At 44.0% G+C, this 18,396-nt stretch overlaps 1 protein-coding gene across 8 annotated transcripts in view; it reads left to right on the top strand.

The window, feature by feature from the left end:
• PLXNA1 (plexin A1) overlaps window positions 1–18,396 on the top strand; it is a 483,656-nt gene that overhangs the window by 384,283 nt on the left and 80,977 nt on the right. For all 8 annotated transcript variants that reach the window (XM_060239681.1, XM_060239686.1, XM_060239682.1 and 5 more), the window contains exons 13-20: window positions 671–822; window positions 2,295–2,415; window positions 3,295–3,431; window positions 4,432–4,599; window positions 7,067–7,160; window positions 8,957–9,193; window positions 10,225–10,368; window positions 14,001–14,235. In XM_060239681.1, the coding sequence (XP_060095664.1) occupies window positions 671–822; window positions 2,295–2,415; window positions 3,295–3,431; window positions 4,432–4,599; window positions 7,067–7,160; window positions 8,957–9,193; window positions 10,225–10,368; window positions 14,001–14,235 (1,288 nt within the window). The remainder of the gene's footprint in view (window positions 1–670; window positions 823–2,294; window positions 2,416–3,294; window positions 3,432–4,431; window positions 4,600–7,066; window positions 7,161–8,956; window positions 9,194–10,224; window positions 10,369–14,000; window positions 14,236–18,396) is intronic.

Genomic DNA, 18,396 nt, shown 5'->3' with positions numbered 1-18,396 from the left:
AAATCAGCAGTCCAGTTATTCTGACAGATAGTTCCAGATGGCCTGAAGTTCACTCTCTATGGATCTGTTCTCATGTAAGGATGGAGATCTAGATTTCTTCTTTGCTCTTCTCAGACAAGAGGAATCCCCAGACCCTTTTCAAAAGCATAAAATGTCTTCCCGCGGTATCCATAGCCAAAATGCCTCCTTTACAGAGCTCAGTACTTCAGAGTGCAGCAAACTTTGATATGGGACAGAAATATAAAGTATCACACTGGAAATATAAAGTATTTAACACTGACTTCTAACTTGGTGTGAATTTTTTTGCCTGTTGCAAGTGGTAAATAATTGCTGTAAAACAGTACCTGGTTTGCATTGTTGTAGTATGAGGGATGACAATGAGGATGTTGTATCAGTGAGTCATGGGAGGTAGGATTAGTGTCATTGCACGGGTGGGTTGTCTGCCTTGCCAGATTTTAACATTTATTGTTTTAGTTGGGGTTTATCTGATTCTGTGTTTGTTTTGAATTACAGCCCATCTGGAGCCCTAGGAATGGAGTGAGCTAGATTTTTAAATAAGGTGATAAGTGGTGGGCTGTGTGTCACAGTGTCTTAGGAGGCAGACAGACCAATTATGTGGACTTAGCCAATTCAATAACCATTTGTTTTTTGTTTTGCTTCCTCCCCCCAGCTGTTTCCTGAAACGGGTCCCCGGCAGGGGGGTACTCGCTTAACCATCATCGGTGAGAACCTGGGCCTGAAGTTTGAGGATGTACGCTTGGGGGTGCGAGTTGGGAAAGTGATGTGCATTCCCATTGAGAGTGAATACATCAGTGCTGAGCAGTGAGTACCCTGAAAATGAGGGGTGGCAATATTGTGTGTGTATGTATATAATTAGCCTTTTGGCTTCCTAGATTGGGGAGGAGCCTCATGCTAAGAAAGCTGTGTTTTCCAGGCAACATCACTAACCCTTGATGCAGTTACAGCTGGGTGCAGATATTTATAGGATTGGAGACTACATGTATTTTCTAAAGGCAGGCAGAATGCATGGACTGCCTTTTAGGACATAATAGTTGTAAACTTTTACTTTTGCTGCCTGATCCAAGGATGTTCCAGATTTCACCAGCAGCAGAGTTTGACTGGGTTGTGAAAAAACATTTCTTGAAAGGAAGGGGGGGCACAGAGTGGCATAAGAGAGCTGGACTTGGACTGGGTTCAAATTCCTGCTTGCTCATGACTCTCACTGGGTGACTCTGGGCACAGTTGTCGCTCACCCTAACCTTCCTCACAGTGTGGTATTGATGATAAATTGAGATGCCATCCATGCCAATGTCTTCTTGTGCTCTGTGGAGAAAGCATTGGGTGAGCAGGTGACTAGAAAGGAATAACATATAAATCTTTCCAGATATTTGGTTCCAGAGGCTGGCAAAATGTCCAGGAAATTAGAATTTGGATCTGATATGACATTTTTGTTGGAAGGACTCTTCTGGCTTCACATTTTATTGGTGGTAAACCAATGGCAACACATGGCTGAGCAGAGTGGAATCCCAGGATATGTAATGTGGAGCTTTGACTGGAGAAGGTTTTGCATATTTTCTGCAAGGGAAAGGTCTTTGTGGAACTTGCATTAGCTTAAAGCAAATACCATTTCTTAAATGCACCAGTCTTTTTAACCATCGGAGTTCTAAATGTGTGTTGAGAGATCTGTGGAAGCAAATACTGTCCTTTCTGTCTGTATATTCTTCGTTGTTGCACTCTCTAAATCTGCCCAGGCTTTTCTAATTAAGACGTGATCACCATTATGCATAAACATGTGACTCGAGACCCATAAGAGAAATCAGTATGGCAACCTTTCTTTTCGTAGGCGCAGATTACAATGATATTAAAGACCCTGTGGTAGAAATTATTGGAATAATCACATTGTTTTAGTTTTAAACCATACCCATTACTGCACATGCTATGATGAGGGTTGTGTGTGTGTGTTTGTGTGTGTGATAGGAGTTTCCGTTTTTATTTCACTTGTTTTGTTAAACTGTAAAAGGATAAATATCTCGTTCGGTCAAGCATCATGGCATATCTAGTATTTAATGTGTTTTGCAGTTTTGAGAGGCTTGTGGATGTATGTTTCCTGAAATGAACTTTCTTTTTAAGAACAGCCTATCATAGTGCAGTAGCAGGTCAGAAGGAAGTAGTTGATCTGCAGTTTAAAAAAAAATAAAAATATGTTGGTCAAGGAATACTTCCCAGATTCTGCACGGCAGCTCTGCTCAGGCACTGCATGTTTGTTACAAGAATACTTTTTGTGCCTCCCCTAGGATTGTCTGTGAGATTGGAGAAGCCAGCCCTAGCAAAATCCAAGATGCACCTGTGGAAGTCTGCGTCAGGGATTGTTCCCCCAATTATAGGGCCACAGCCCTGAAAAGCTTCACCTTTGTGGTAAGGGATATATAGTATCAGCCATTCTTATTCAGCTTTTCTTACTTTGAAATCCCCCATGTTTTTTCTCCATCTCTAACAGAGTTTTTGTAAACAAACATATGCTTGGGAACGGGAAACATAAGCTGTACTCTAACTTTCATAGTAAGCTTCTGTCATGGCTGCCAGTCAGGGAGTGGTCAATGTACTAAGCCATTAAGGATATAAATGTATAGACTGACCTCTTTGCTCAAGCTGTTGATTTGTGTTGTTTCAGCTTTGAAGCTCCTGGTTTACATTTTTAGTGGCTGAGGTCAAGAAAGCAGTTTTGACCAATGTTTTGTTAGTTTGTAGTGGGCTGTCCTGCAGCTTGCTTGGAAGAAATCCAAAGGAAAGTCACAGATTCTGAAATGTTACAGATGAGGGAGGTTTTGTTTTTCTTCTTTGAACCGGGAGGTGGCTTTTGCAAATAGCAGTAGTTCCCATGTTAGTGATGATTGAAACTGGCTAGCTGATTGGATTTGTCCATCATTTGTTGAGAGTCTCCTTGAGTGCTGGACCCAAAGAAAAGTAACACATTTGTTGCTGAACATTTGTTGTAGCAATCCATGCAAAAAAGTGTTGTATTTCTGGGTTGTGTATGAATCAGTAGTTTCTCCTTGGGTACAGTGGATTGATAAAGGCCTGATTTCCTAGTGCTTGATTTTCTTACCTGCTTTCTTAAGGTGGAAACCAGTAGAATTAAAGAATGTATTGTCCTGCTGTGATACACGCAATGGCACAAAATGCCCTAAATGAACCGATTCCCTGTTTTTCTCTTTCTGCATTTTTTCTGCTTTTCCTTGATACTGATGATACCTGTTAAACTGTGGACATAATGGTTTTTCCCCCCTTTGACAGAATCCCACATTCTCACAAGTGACACCCTCACGGGGTCCTCTCTCTGGGGGCACCTGGATTAGCATAAAGGGAAAGCACCTCAATGCAGGAAGTGACATCATAGTGACCATCGGGGGACAAGCTTGTGCCTTTTCATGGTGAGGCATATGTGGGTTTGGATGAGAATTGTTGTGGTGTGCAATAGAAAAGGGGGAAAAGGGATTAGTTGAATGAGGGATGTGTGGAAGTATATGTATGTATGTGTGTCTATCAAAAATAAGGTATCACTCAGGAGGAGCCAAGCAGGCACTCCAGTGCCTGATATGGAATTTCTTTTCAAGGCTCTCAGTTAAAAAAAACATAGTCCGGAGACTGTGAATTTCTTTTCCCTCTCAAAAGCACAAATCCCTGAGCCATGAAGTGGATAATTTTTAGATTAGGGATGATAATGGAGCAGCTCTTTAAATATTTTCCTGCAGTAATTACTGGTTATCAGCCCTAATCGCTGCTGTTTGCAACAGCCTCACGATGGGGAACGCTCCAGAGCTACGGCAGCTTCAACGGCTGCCTTCGCTCTCTATTTCTTTTTTTGTGCTAACTGATCATTTTTCCAGTATTTTCCTGAGACAGCAAGAGATGGGCATTACATTTCAGAGGGCAGTACATCTGAGAGAAGAGGTGAACAGCTCCATGACCATGGAGCGTAGCTGGCTGCTTCCCTGGCAAGTCCTACATGGGTTCTTTCCCACATTCCACATGCATAGGCCCACGGCTATGTCCATAGGCGGGAGGCGGGGGGGAAGGTTGCATTAGTGTAGTAGACATTCCCCAGGTTCCATAGCATTTTCCAGGAAATACTGTATTTTAAACCATAGATTAATATAAGGATGTCACTTCAGCATTCAGCAGTGTTTCCCAGAGTCGGGTATTCAGTAGAGCAGCTTTCAGTACTAGATCTAAGTGCTTTGTGATCTTTTTAGGAAGAGGATATTGGTGCTTTTTGTACACCATAGCAGAGCAATTGTTTGGTGCCAGGTTGGTCTGTTGTGAGGCACCATGACTTGATATCTGTTCCTAAGTGGAAAGTCCAGTGTGTTTGAGCTTATGCAGTAACTAAGAAATTTATTTGGGGCATTTTTCTCTGGCTGTGACCCACAGGAGAAATGCTGGTGAGATCCGGTGTAAGACGCCACCTGGCCAGGTCCCAGGGGAGGCACCCATCCTCATTCACATAAACCGAGCTGTTCTTAGCAGTCCTGAAGTGACATACTACTATACTGAAGACCCTACAATTCAGAAGATAGATCCTGAGTGGAGCATCAACAGGTAGATCTGAAGGGAATGGATGTATTACAATGTTTTTCAGTTTTTTTTAAAGGACAGACAGATTTTGATTTATTTCTTTAAAACATTTTTATGCTGCCTTTCTACTCAGCTTAGAGTCCCTAAGTGAAAAATCAAAACCATTAAAACATGTGTATGTATATGTGTGTGTGTGTGTGTCTCTAATTAAAAACAACAATTAGGTGTACCAATGGATATGAACCTATTTGCCACACAATTTTTGTCTATTCCCTTTTTCCAATCCCAGATCTCTCCATATACCCCTGGAAGAGCTTTATGCTCCAGTAATAAGAATCTTCTAGTAGTCCCCAGCTTGAAAGAGATCTGGCTGTCCTTGACTAGGGCCAGGGCCTTTTCTGGCCACTGCCTGGTGGAACTCTCTGCCAGAGAATATCTATACTCTATGGGATTTGTTACCTTTCCATAGGGCTTGCAAGGCAGAGATGTTCCATCAGGCCGTTTGGTTGAGGACAGAAACAGTCTGGCAGTCTCATACTCCCAGCTTTCCCTTTCTCTTTCCTCATATCCCTTCCACCCAAGGGGTTTGCAAACACTGAAATTACTGCCATCTTGAATATAGGATGTAATATTATTTGTTTGGAGGACTTATTTTAATGTATTTTAATGATTTCCTTTTATTTGTATGTATCTGATTCTTGATGCAAGCTTCTCTGAGCCCTGCTTGTAGGGAAGAGTGGCCTAGCCAATTGAAATAAATAAATAAATTTGCCAAGAGGAACTGTTATACTGGCTTCTCTTAGGACACCACAGCCTCACATCTATTGCAGGCAGTGTAGTGAGGTGGGCTGAACTTTATCTGCTTCCTTTTGTCAATAAGGAATAAAATGGTTTCATTGAATATTTGCTGGTGTCTCAGCACTAGATAAGTGTCTCATAATCTAATAGAAGTGGGTGCTGCCAACATGGAGCAATAGTTGATTCAAATACCCACAAACCCAATTGTGCATATGCCAGGCATTGCTGTCAGCAGGCGTGCTGCTGCATTCTGCACTAGCTGCAGTTTCTGGATCAGGCTCAATGGTAGCCCTGCATAGAGTGAGTTGCAATAATTTGACCTGGAAGTGACCATTGCATAGCTAATTCCGGGGGGCGGAATTATGATAAAAGGCTGATCCCAAGTGATCTGGGTCTCCATAGAAAGCAAGGAATCCAGCATCACCTCAAGAGTCCTTACCCTCAGCACTGGCACCAAAGACTGGGAGCCTGATTCCTGATTCCAGACCCACACAGTTCATGTGCAGGCCCTCTGTATTCAACTTCACCCAGCTCTGCTGCAACCGTCCATCCATGGCCCCGAACACCCTGTCCAAAATATCTGGGATTGAATTTATATTAGTTTACCAACACATTCGTGAGTCCCATCCTGGTGTTTATGAATGGCTATCCCACTGTAGCTTTTTTGACAAGTCACACTTGTGACCTTTGGAGTGTTTTGTAAAGCACCTGGTACAATAGGCCCTTGGTTCTCACACTGGCTTTTCTCCACAATATAAATATGAAGTAACCATCACAGCAACAAGTAGTTGTTAGCTATACAGTGTACACTTCGGTGCTGTAGGTCCTGAGATTCTCTGTGTTTTGGACTTTCTTAAGGTGAGAAGGTGTCCAGGGTTTTGGCAATAGGGGTTGGAATGTTTGGATACCTGTCCTGGTGAGCCCAGGTTGGCCCAGTCTTCTCAGATCTCAGAAGCTAAGCAGGGCCAGCTTCTTAGTACTTGATGAGACCAAGGAAGACCAGGGTTAGTACACAGAGCTGGGCAATGGCAAACCACCTTTGTATGTCTCTTGCCTTGAAAACCCTATGGAGTTGCCATAAATTGCCTATGATTTGACTGTCAAACCCCCCCCCCCCCCCCGTGTTGGTGGTCCAGAGCCCAGGACCAAACAGTCTTAAGGACCCAGGAAGTGTTCCTTTGAACCAATATTTTGATGCCATGTGAAGCTATGAAATAAAAGCAAGAAGAAGTAAGATTGTTTTGTCCTGGAATTTTGAATGGGGTGTGATTCTTTTATGCTCTCTTAAGCCCTGTTGGTGCTGATGCTCCTGCAGTGATCTCCTAACTCCCTGTAGCTCTGACAGCTCTGATCCCAGAGAGTGAGGAGACAAGGCCATTATGGCACACTAACAGGGGGAAGGCACAAGAAAGCCTTTTGACACCCCCTCCTCAATCTGGATCCAATATAGAGTATGTCCATGGGAGTTCTGAGTGCCATTATGGATTTGAATGAGATCTGGAACAGGGATTGCTCACTTTCATTAGTTGAGCCTTAAAACTGCAGCTTGATGGTTGCAGCGTCCCAAGCCTGAAGATAAGAGATGTCATGCGACTGCCTTGTGTTCTAGAAATTGGTCTTTGATTTGGTTGACTCAGCAATTGTCTGTATACAAGTAGCCTTTGAACAATCCCTTCTCCTGCTTGCTCTATAGTGGTGGGACGCTGTTGACAGTAACAGGCACCAACCTGGCCACAATCAAGGAACCCAGGATTAGAGCCAAGTATGGCAGCTCTGAGAAGGAGAATGTAAGTATATTTCGGACATTCTGATTGAAGCACAGTAGTTTTTCCAAGGAGAATATAAGGCAGCGTGATAAAGACATTATTGTCTTTGGTATATGTGCACCCCCATCTTCTGTCCCACTGCTCTCTGTAGTCAAAGAGGATTGGAAGGTGTGCATAACACTACAAAAACCTCCAAAACCTGTGTACCAGAAGAGATAATAGAATGAGAGTGTACACCGTGGGTTTCCTACAGCACTCTTGAGGTGAGCTACTATCCATTTAGCCAAGGGTTCCATGTTTAGCTGGAAAAATATGGAGGAGAACAGACAGCTTGCCATGTTTTGTGATATGGTGACTGGTCTCTTGTATAGGGGGAGAAGCCGCATGTACAGTGGAACTCTATTTTGAAGATCAGTGCGACCTTCTAAGGAAGACTGTTATGTGTACAGTGGTATCTGTTTCTTCCAGAGCAGGAAAATGCCTTGGGATGCCAGCCTGAGTAGAGGCCAGTAGAACAGCACACAACTAAAGAAATTGGTTACTGGAAATACTGTCCTTCCTTTTTCTCACTGCACCTGCTCCCCATAACTGGAAAATGCTTTAAGCACCCTGCGCAAAAGAATAAAAAGAAACAATATCTCATCTTTCCAAAATGTACCCTCCATTGAAAGGGCTCTTACAGTGATCGTGAGCCTGAGTCTCATGGTAGTTGAGAACAAACAAGCTTTGGGGGCTGATATTTATTTATTTATTTTAAATTTATATCCCACCCTCTCCGCAAGGCGGACTCAGAGTGGTTGGTATCTCATCCTTCAGTCTCAGGCTGTGTCTGGAGATGTGCCCCCTGATACATCTTTGCATGACAAACATTTTTGAGCATATGACAGCTGTTCAACAATATAAATACAGAATTGTTGGGTGGTGGGAGTGTTCCTTTCTAGCTTGGAAGGCACAGGCTTTTGATTGTATGGTTAATTCTCCTGCATTGTGTGAAAAAAATCTCCCCAAGCTATGTTGTCTGCCACATCCCAGATCATTTTCCCTTCCTCTCCCCATTCCTTTGTGAATTTCCTGGAGAATTGTACCATTGCGTCTAGCGAATGCATTATGCAATTACGCAAACAGCCCTGTACCCTCCCTAAACCACAATGGCAAGTGGGAAATGAGCATTCCTGGGATATATCACCTTTTGTGGTAACAATAATAGGAAATAGCAGAAAATAGCAAAGGGAAATGCCGGGTAAGACACAATGACGACAGCTTGGCCAGCATATAGCAGCCTTGACAGTGCACAGTTAAATTAAGACTATTTCTATACAATTTGAGAACTCAGGCTTACTGGAGACATTTGCCCTTTTTAGTGATTGGTGTAGCTTCAGTAGCATGAATATAAATTCCAAAGCAGAAGGTTAAATCTGTTTTTACTCAGCAAAGGCCTGTGGTACACTTATTACATAGATTACAGTTGGGGAAAATATAGTAGTTCCATCTTCAGGCTCTGTTTTATAGGGTAGGAGTGAGATGGTATGATTTTGAGTGGGATTTGGCCAAAGCACCGAAGCCAGCTGTGAAAAGGACCCTGGGCTTTCTCGGCTGATTTTTCTGCCTAAGACAGCACTTCATTCCACACTGCGACTTTCTCCTATTTAGAAACCCCAGCCTTGGAAACACATTTTATTGAGCTCTGCTATCCCCAGGAAAGAAAAAATGCACAAATTTCCTTCCAGGAAGTGCTTACACGTGACCTTGCTTTGGGTTTTGAGATCCAATGAAACCAGTGAGAGATGATGTTGATTGAGCGATTTATTCCTTTGTAGAACTGCACTGTCTTCAATGACACCACCATGGTGTGCTATGCTCCCTCCATTGACAACCCGGACCGGAGCCCCCCAGAGCTTGGTGACCGACCGGATGAGATTGGTTTTATCATGGATAATGTCCAGGCCTTGCTGATCATCAACAAAACTAACTTTGTGTATTATCCAGACCCTGTGTTTGAGTCTCTCCCTTCTGGCATGTTGGAGCTTAAGCCAAGCTCCCCACTCATCCTCAAGGTAATAATAACTCCCTTCAGCCTTATTTCGGCATCTGTTATCCACAGGCAGGGGTGAAATTCTAGCAGGAGCTCCTTTGCATATTAGGCCACACATCCCTGATGTAGCCAATCCTCCAAGAGCTTACAAGGCTCTTTTTTGTAAGCTCTTGGAGGATTGGCTGCATCAGGGAGTATGGCCTAATATGCAAAGGAGCTCCTGCTAGAATTCCACGCCTGTCCACAAGTATTTCTTCCTTGTAGTAACTGTGTTCCCTGTTTTTTCCATTTGTTGGTAAGATGTACATGGCTAATTTTTGGCTTTCCTGCCATCCCTTGGAATCCATACCTGTACAGTTTGGAAGATCAGTCATGTGAGGTATTTCCTCACTCAAGAATTCTGGCTTCATAGTCTGTGTTTGTTAGATGTTAAATGAGCTGTACTGGAGAAGCCGTACACTTCAGGAGGAGAGAAAGAGAAATTAAATTCTGCCCTGTAACAAATGCACTGGTGAATCCCAGTAGGTTCCAGCAAGACTACTGGAGGGAGAAAACTGTATCTGGAAGCCCTAGAATGAAAGAGAGAGAAAGAATACTGATATTGATTTAGAGCTATTACCTCAGAAATTCAGACATGCATGGTGAATCTTGACTCTTAATCTTTCAGGTATCCTCCTCTCAATTTCACAGTTGCATTGTTGGGTGGATTGTTTAGGATTGAGCATTGAGGGGCTCCTTTCCTGTAAGCTGAAAAATCTTGACATTAATGTACTAGAGCAGGGCTTATACCATTAAAATGGCAGAGTGGGTGATGGGAAATATTCTCTCTCCTGTTGAGACAAGTCATCCCTTTGTTACTCTTTTCAGCCAAGGATGGTTTGGGGTCAACTTGAGCATTTATCTGCTTTAAGATGAGTTGGGATGCTTCTCATTCTTTGGCATTCAGAAAATGAGGAAGACTAGAAAGATCTACCTCTGATATGGACTAGAAGGATGAGGGGAAGAGCCTGCCAGTAAAACCAGTAACTTTTATACTTCCTTTCTGTTTTAAAGGGCCGCAACCTGCTCCCTCCTGCAACTGGAAATTCCCGTCTAAACTACACCGTGCTTATTGGTGACACTCCCTGTGCCCTCACAGTTTCTGAAACCCAGCTTCTCTGCGAGTCACCAAACCTCACAGGACAGCACAAAGTGACGGTAAAGCAAGCCAGGCATGGCCCCTGTTGTGTATTGTGTTACTGACATGATAGCTTTGCACTAGGCACCGACTGCTTCTGATTTTCTTGCTAGAAGAGGCCCAAATGATCCCAGTGTATAGTTAGAGCAGATTATATGCACTGCCCTCTGGATTCTGTAACTTTTCTGAATCCAAATTCTGCTACTAGCCCATGTGGTTCTATAAAAACAAATAATGCATCTAGTTTGTGCTGTTCTGTGTACTAAATCTGTGTCAGGAGCTGCCACCTGGTCTCAGCTTGACCTTCCCCAGCTGCCCAAGCTGAGGACAGCAGGGTCCCCGACTCACTAATATGAGGAAGACCAGGAGAGGGAGGCAGCTGGGAGCTGGGCAGCAGCAGGGAGGGTGTGGTCAGAAGGCAAGGCCAGCCCAGACTTGGAGAAGGCCAGGAGGGGAGAAGCTAAGAGGCAACCCTGAGCAGCCAGGGGAAGGAGCAGCCAGCACAAGGAGGAAGCCTTGTGAGAACAAAAGCAGAAGCAAAAAGCTCACAGCCAAATGCTGTAAAATGTATATTCTATTTGCAAAAAGTATTCAATAAAGTGCTATAAATATAAATCATGTGAAATTCTTACAAAATTATTTTCTTTTTATAGCCTTCCAGGTGGAGCATGGGGAAGGGGATTGGATACAGACCGGGTAGGGGTGGGGCCAGGGAATCCTGTAAAAGGGAAGGTACCACATCCACCTAGGGAGGAAGGGACTAAGCTAGAAGGAGAGAGGATCAGTCACCTAGCCTGGTCCAGGAAAGGCAGAAGACCAGGTTTCCAGAACCCTCACTCCTTCCCAATTCTGAAACCAGAGTAGGGCCTTCCTACTTATCTGCTCCCTACTCATGCGTATACTACACAGAACTCTGTCACCCATTGCATTCAGCTTGGACAAATACCCATCCTTTCCTTACAACTTCTGCTGCTAGTCTGCTATTTAACCCAATATTTCTAATGCTAGTGAGAAGGAAGCTCAGGCATGTTTTGTCTGTCTGCTGCTGTTTCATTTTACCCTTAACTGGACATTTGTCTCTCCCTAAAAATTAGCAAGGTAGAAGTAAAGCAAGCCCAGAACAAGAAGGATAGTGCAAGTAACCCAGCAGTGGTATAATAATAATAATAATAATAAATTTTATTTATATCCCGCCCGCCCCGCCTAGGCAGGCTCAGGTATACTACTCCCATGTGTTTGAGGAGACATGCGAGTGGAATGGTTACCAGTGGCCACACTGTACCTCTTTCCCTATGGATCTAGCTGTATATTCTCAAGGCAAAGCAAGGGTCTATCACTCCTCAGGCAGCATGAGAACCCACTTGGATAATGCTGCATACATGCATAGATATGTCAATGCAAGGGCAAGCATTCCCGGAAGTTTGGAATGTGCCTGCTTCTCACCTGTGTTCTATCCAAATGGACTGGATGCTTCCATTGCTTTGCCATACACACCCTCCCTGGGGCTGTTCTTCATATTTAGGATCATCCTAGATGAACTACACAGCAATTAGGGGCTTTTTTCAGCCATTGCTTGAAGAAGGGAAATGCAAATGCAGGCTAAGACTCAAAGCAGTTATGCTGTTTACCTGCTTCTCTAGCTACTCCCTGAATATGTTAAATAGGATTTGTTGTCTATTTGGTTGCAGCACAGCAATTCTAATGCACACGAGGGCTCAGCGTGGCCTTGGGTGCTTGAAAGGGACCCAAAACATTTCTTCCTCCAGGCGTCTCATCCATCAGAGAATGTACTTTGCATCCCATCTGTTGTTGTAATGTTGCTTGAATAAGACATAAAATTCACTGCCTACTCCTTGCAGACATCGGCAACATACCAGCATGTGTCTGCATCCCATTGGACCTCTTTGTACTCTTTTGGACAGGCTGTATGAGAAGTAACCCTGCATTGCCCAGCCCTTTTCTTTTCTCATTGTTGCATTTGCTTCCTTCTGGGGCAGCAGCCAGTGCTAACTAGAAGACAGATTTTCTTGCAATTCTTGGGATACGCCTAGTAAGGCTGGATTAACCATTCATACTGACACACTGACCTTTACTTTATAAAAGCAGTAAGGCCCCTAGTAAGGCAGGTGTCCTTTTCCTACTGGTGAACATTAACATTTCCACAGCTCTGCCATCTTCATGGGGCAGCAGAGGTCATCAGCTGGAAAAAGTTTCAAATATTCTTTGGAGAAGGAGTCTGTGCCATGGCAGATGTCAAGAGTATTTTATTGTATTTTTTATTTTAATGATTCATTAGACTCATTAAATCAAATCTGATGATATCTATGGGTGACAGAGAATGCTGGCAGGGAGTCACCCTTACATTTACCTTTCCTGTTAAGAGCATATTTTTGCAAGGTCCTCTATATGTGCTGGCAAAAGAAAACATCTAGACTAATTTCGCACTAGGGCTTGTTCCGGGTAGAGAGCCCTTTTGCCCCCGGGGCGTCTCCATTTTTGCATAAGCTGCTGTGGAGCTGCTAGTTGGTGCTCCACTTTTCCCGCAGCAAGCAGAAACCGCTTGTCAGAGGCTCTCACATCTTGTCCTAGGAAACTGGGCCTTCTGTCTTTTCTGCATAGTATCTCTCCCTTAGAGATGCCAAGCTCCGGGTGGGACCTGGGGAGTCCCCTGGAATTACAGTTTATCTCAAGAGTACAGAGTTCTGTTCCCCTTGAGAAAATGGATGCTTTGGAGGGTAGACTTTATGGCAGGCTTCATCCCAAAATCTCCAAGAGTTTCCCAAGCTGGATCTGGCAAACCTCCCCTTCCCCATCCCCCACTAGTGGCCAGGGGCGGGGACTGGCAAAGCTTTTCTCCACCTTTTTCCTGTTTGTCACTCAAGGTATAAATGTTTCTGCCAACTGAATGCAATGCTTTGCACCGCTAATGAAAGGGCTCTGACTCCTGAAAATTGCTGTAATAAATATGTTCATCTTTAAGGTGATCCCAGACCCGTCTGTAGCAGGCTAAGGCTTTGCAATTGCTCCTTACACCAGTTAGGAATAGGGCAGTAAGACTTATGACCTCACAACTGTCAAGAATGGGATCTTGAGCAGTCGACCAAAAAGTTGGGTGGGGGAAAACACAAGCCAGGAGCTTGGAAGAAAAAGCCAAAGATCTCAGTCATGGAGGAGCATTCTCTATCACTCTAAGTGACTGCACTTAGCTGTGACGCTGCTGTTGTCCTCAAATATACAAAGAGAAGAAGGGGACTGCATCCATGTTCTTTGTGCAGTGGGTCCTTCCAAAAGGCAGCAAAAAATGGCAGCCTTAAGAACACTGACCCTAGGGCATGGGTCCTGTAAGCCACAATACAGTATCCTATAGTTTGCAAATACCCTTCCTTGACATTCCTTTTCTTGCATGCTTCTCAGTTTCCTCCTATTATTTACTGGCCACATCCATCTCTTCCTTTTTGTAAGCAAGAGAAACAAACACCCCCATATCTCTTCTTAGCTGTCAGTGCTTTGGGATTGTCAGCTTGATATTTAGCATCCTAGAAACATGCTCAATTCTTGCACCCTCTTGTTTCAGTTCCAAGTCGGTGCCGTTGGTAAATGGTAGCACAATAGTCATTGCTATTTGTCGGTTTTCTCTCCTCGTGTCTTCCAGATCAAGGCTGGTGGCTTTGAGTTCTCTCCAGGAACGCTGCAGATCTACTCAGACAACTTGTTGACCCTCCCGGCCATCATTGGCATCGGTGGAGGCGGGGGCCTTCTCTTGCTCATCATCATAATTGTCCTTATTGCATACAAGCGAAAGTCCCGAGATGCTGATCGCACTCTCAAACGTTTGCAACTGCAGATGGACAACCTGGAGTCCCGGGTGGCCTTGGAGTGCAAGGAAGGTAAGTCCGTCTGGCCCATTATTGCACCCTCTTGTCTGTGTTCTGTGGTCTTTACTGAAGTTTCTTTTTTGGATCTATTCATTTTAGCCCAGCCTTTTCAGTAGATTATTCCTGCTCTTTGTTTGGTCCCCCAGTTTCTAAGATATTTCTTCCTATACCACAAGATTTAGATACTGAGACGACAACATTGTTTTTACTCCAGCACTCATGACTGAAAGTTAGTATGGTATAGTGCTGAGACAGTCAGACTAGGATCTGTGAGACCCAGATTTAAGAACGTAAGAGAAGCCATGTTGGATTAGACCAATGGGCCATCTAGTCCAACACTCTGTGTCACACAGTGCCCCCCAAAATATATATATATATATATATATATATATATATATATACACACACACACACACACACACACACACACACTGTGGCTAATAGCCACTGATGGATCTCTGCCCCATATTTTTATCCAACCCCCTCTTGAAGCTGGCTATGCTTGTAGCCGCCACCACCTCCTGTGGCAGTGAATTCCACATGTTAATCACCCTTTGGGTGAAGAAGTACTTCCTTTTATCCGTTTTAACCCAACTGCTCAGCAATTTCATCGAATGCCCACGAGTTCTTGTATTGTGAGAAAGGGAGAAAAGTACTTCTTTCTCTACTTTCTCCATCCCATGCATAATCTTGTAAACCTCTATCATGTCACCCCGCAGTTGACGTTTCTACAAGCTAAAGAGCCCCAAGCGTTTCAACCTTTCTTCATAGGGAAAGTGTTCCAACCCTTTAATCGTTCTAGTTGCCCTTTTCTGGACTTTTTCCAATGTTATAGTATTCTTTTTGAGATGCGGTGACCAGAATTATACACAGTATTCCAGATGAGACCGCACCATCGATTTATACAGGGGCATTATGATACTGGCTGATTTGTTTTCAATTCCCTTCCTAATAATTCCCAGCATGACGTTGGCAACTCTCTATTTATACAGATGGTGAAATTAATAACATTATGGTCACTGCTCCCAAGCGGTGCGATCACTTTTACATCTCTCACCAAGTCTTGGGCATTACTTAGGACCAAATCCAGGATCGCCCCACCCCTGGTAGGTTCTGTTACCATCTGCTCCATAGCACAGTCATTGAGAGCATCTAGAAACTCAATCTCTTTTTCTTAACGTGAACACATATTGACCCAATCAATCTGCAAGTAGTTAAAATCACCTATTACGACACAGTTTTTACGCTTAGCCGCTGTCTTTAATCGTTCCATCATATTATAATCGTCCTCTATCTTTTGATTTGGTGTGCGATAACAAACTCCCATAGTTAAATTTCCTTTTGGGCCCTCTATTGCGACCCAAAGCATTTCTAGAAGGGAATCTAATTCTTTGACCTCAGTTTTACTGGACTGTATACCCTCTCTGACATACAGAGCCAACCCACCTCCAACCCTTCCCTCCCTATCTTCCGATATAACTTATATTCAGGAATCACCGTGTCCCACTGATTCTCCTCATTCTACCAAGTTTCTGAAATTCCCACAATGTCTATGTTTCCCCCAACACTAAACATTCCAACTCACCAATTTTACTTCGAACACTTCTAGCATTTGTATACAAACATCTATAATTTCCCAGGCAAGTTAGGCCTGCAACCTTCCTCCTGCTGCCTCGAGACTTTGGCAGACACTCCATAATGTTTGTCACCATCTCAGTGGACAACTCTGATCCATTACCCGGTACAAAAGTAACAGCTAACCCTTCATCTCTTTGAGATGAGTCCTTCCGAACCAGAGACATTTCATCTCCTGTCGGCTTTCCCACAAGATTTAGTTTAAAAACTGCTCTGCCACCTTTTTGATTTTAAGCGCCAGCAGCCTGGTTCCATCTGGGGACAATTGGAGACCGTCTCTTTTGTACAGCTCCTGCTTCTTCCAGAAAGCATCCCAGTGCCTAAAAAACTTAAACCCTTCCTCCTTACACCATTGTCTCATCCACACATTGAGACTTCTAATTTGTGCCTGTCTCTCCAGCCCTGCACGTGGAACAGGTAGCACTTCTGAGAAGGCTACCTTGGAGGACCTGGCCTCAAGCCTCCCACCTAGCAGCCTAAATTTTTCCTCTAGGACCTCACGACTGCATTTCCCCACATTGTTGGTGCCAACATGCACCATGACCACTGGCTCCTCCCCAGCACTGTCTATCAGCCTATCTACTACATGCTACCTTCGCACCAGGCAGGCAAGTCACCATACGGTCAGTACGCGGTTTTGCCACCCAGCTGTCTACTTGCCTAAGGATCGAATCACCAACTACCAAGACCACCCCCCTCTCTCCCTGCCCAGGGATGGTTCCTTGGCGCGAAAGGATTCCCGCTCACTAACTGAAGAAGAGGTCCCTTCTGAGGGCACATTCCCCTTATCCTCAGCACAGTGCCCTGTTCCCTCTCGACCCTCATGATCCCTGGCAGCAACAGGGCTGCCACGTTCAGAGCGGGGCTCATCTAATATGTCCCCAAGTGCCTGACTGTCTCTGCTTCTCCAGGTCAGTCACCTTGGCTTCAAGGGTACAAACTCGTTTCCTGAGGACCAGGAGCTCCTTGCTTCGAGAACACACCAAGACTTCTGTCCTTTGGGCAGATAGTCATACATGTGACATGCAGTACAAAACACTGGAAAGCCCCCACCCCCCTGGTGGCATTCTATCTTAATGATAGCTTTTTAAAAAAATATACAGTCCCCTTTAAATCCTGTTTGTTTATGTGGCTCCCCTTCTGGAGGGTCAACTTACCTTATTGGGAGCACAAGGAAATTAGGGATCTGGGTTCCTGGTCCTTACACAGCCCCCAGACCAAGAGCCCTTTAGCTCTCGTCCTTTGGCTCGCGCCTCTGGCAAGGCTCAGCTTAATAATGCAAAGAGGGTGGGGAACACAGCCACTCCTAATCGATCAGCAACAATCACCTTCACCTTCAGCCCACTCAAACCAAACAGACAGCATTTCCCCAGCAACCACAAACTCAGAATTTTCAGCGGTCACACAAACTCAGAACTCTCTGAAATGTGCCTTTGAATCCTTACTCTGCCACAGAAGCTTCCTGGGTGGCTTTGGACCAGTCACAGCCTCTCCATACCTCACAGGGTTGTTGTAAGGATAAGATGGATAGAACAATATAAGCCTCTTTGGGTCCCCATTGGGGAGAAAGGCGGGTATAAATTAAGTAAATAAAGAAGTATTGTCAAAATGAAAAAGCAGTGTGGCAGAGCATACTGAGAATGTTACAAACATTTCAGCACCCTGAAAAAAATACATCTTTCCTAAGTTTGTCTTTTCCCCTTTATTGTTTTCTTCCCCCACTGACATTTGCATATACAATTTTTCCTGTGCTAAATCCCATGGACTGCTTTTTACTGGACATTATAACATAAGCTGCATTATGTATTTCTTAGAATAAACTTGTTTTATGGATGGTTTCTCTCTAATCAAACCTGCCATGGCAAAGGTGTTTAAGGATTTTATAATTTAACGCGAAGGCTGCAGTCCGTGGATTGCTTCATGGCTTTAGTGGGATTAAGTTCCGTACTCCGATATAAGAAGTTTGTGGGTTGCAGCTGAAAGCTCCTGCTTTGTTATCATCTTGGCATGTGTTGCTGTAACTGCTGAAAGAATATTCTAAGGGCTCATTCTTAGGTTTAAACTATACATGACAGTGACAGACCCACTGGATCTGTCCCCGACTGCAGTCGTAAGGACTCTTGCCAGGGAGTAAGCCCCATTGAATAATATGGGAATTACTTCTCAGACGACCTACAGAGGATTGCTTCCGCAGTCACTTATCAGCAACAGGGGCTGGGGGTGGAGATTGCCACAATCTTACTCCACAGGTGTTTTTTGCCCAACTGCACGCATGTTTCATTTTATGGATTTTCATACCAGCGTTTCTATTCATTCTTTTTCATTAAACTATTAAACCATCAGAGTTCACATCTCATGGGAATTTCTGAGTAATCTGACCATGTTGGAGCCATCTTGTGCCTTACATCATGTTATATTGAACTGATTTTTATTGTATGATGTTTTAAAACTTTTATGTTGTTGCATTTATATATTGTCAGTTGCCCTGAGCTCTACTTGCAGGGGAGGATATGATAAAAACGGAATAAAATTAAATAA

This window comes from Heteronotia binoei, chromosome 5 (assembly GCF_032191835.1).
Source record: "Heteronotia binoei isolate CCM8104 ecotype False Entrance Well chromosome 5, APGP_CSIRO_Hbin_v1, whole genome shotgun sequence".
Lineage (NCBI taxonomy): Eukaryota > Metazoa > Chordata > Lepidosauria > Squamata > Gekkonidae > Heteronotia > Heteronotia binoei.
The sequence above is the reverse complement of the archived record's forward strand: the minus strand, read 5'-3'. Positions and strand labels throughout refer to the sequence as shown.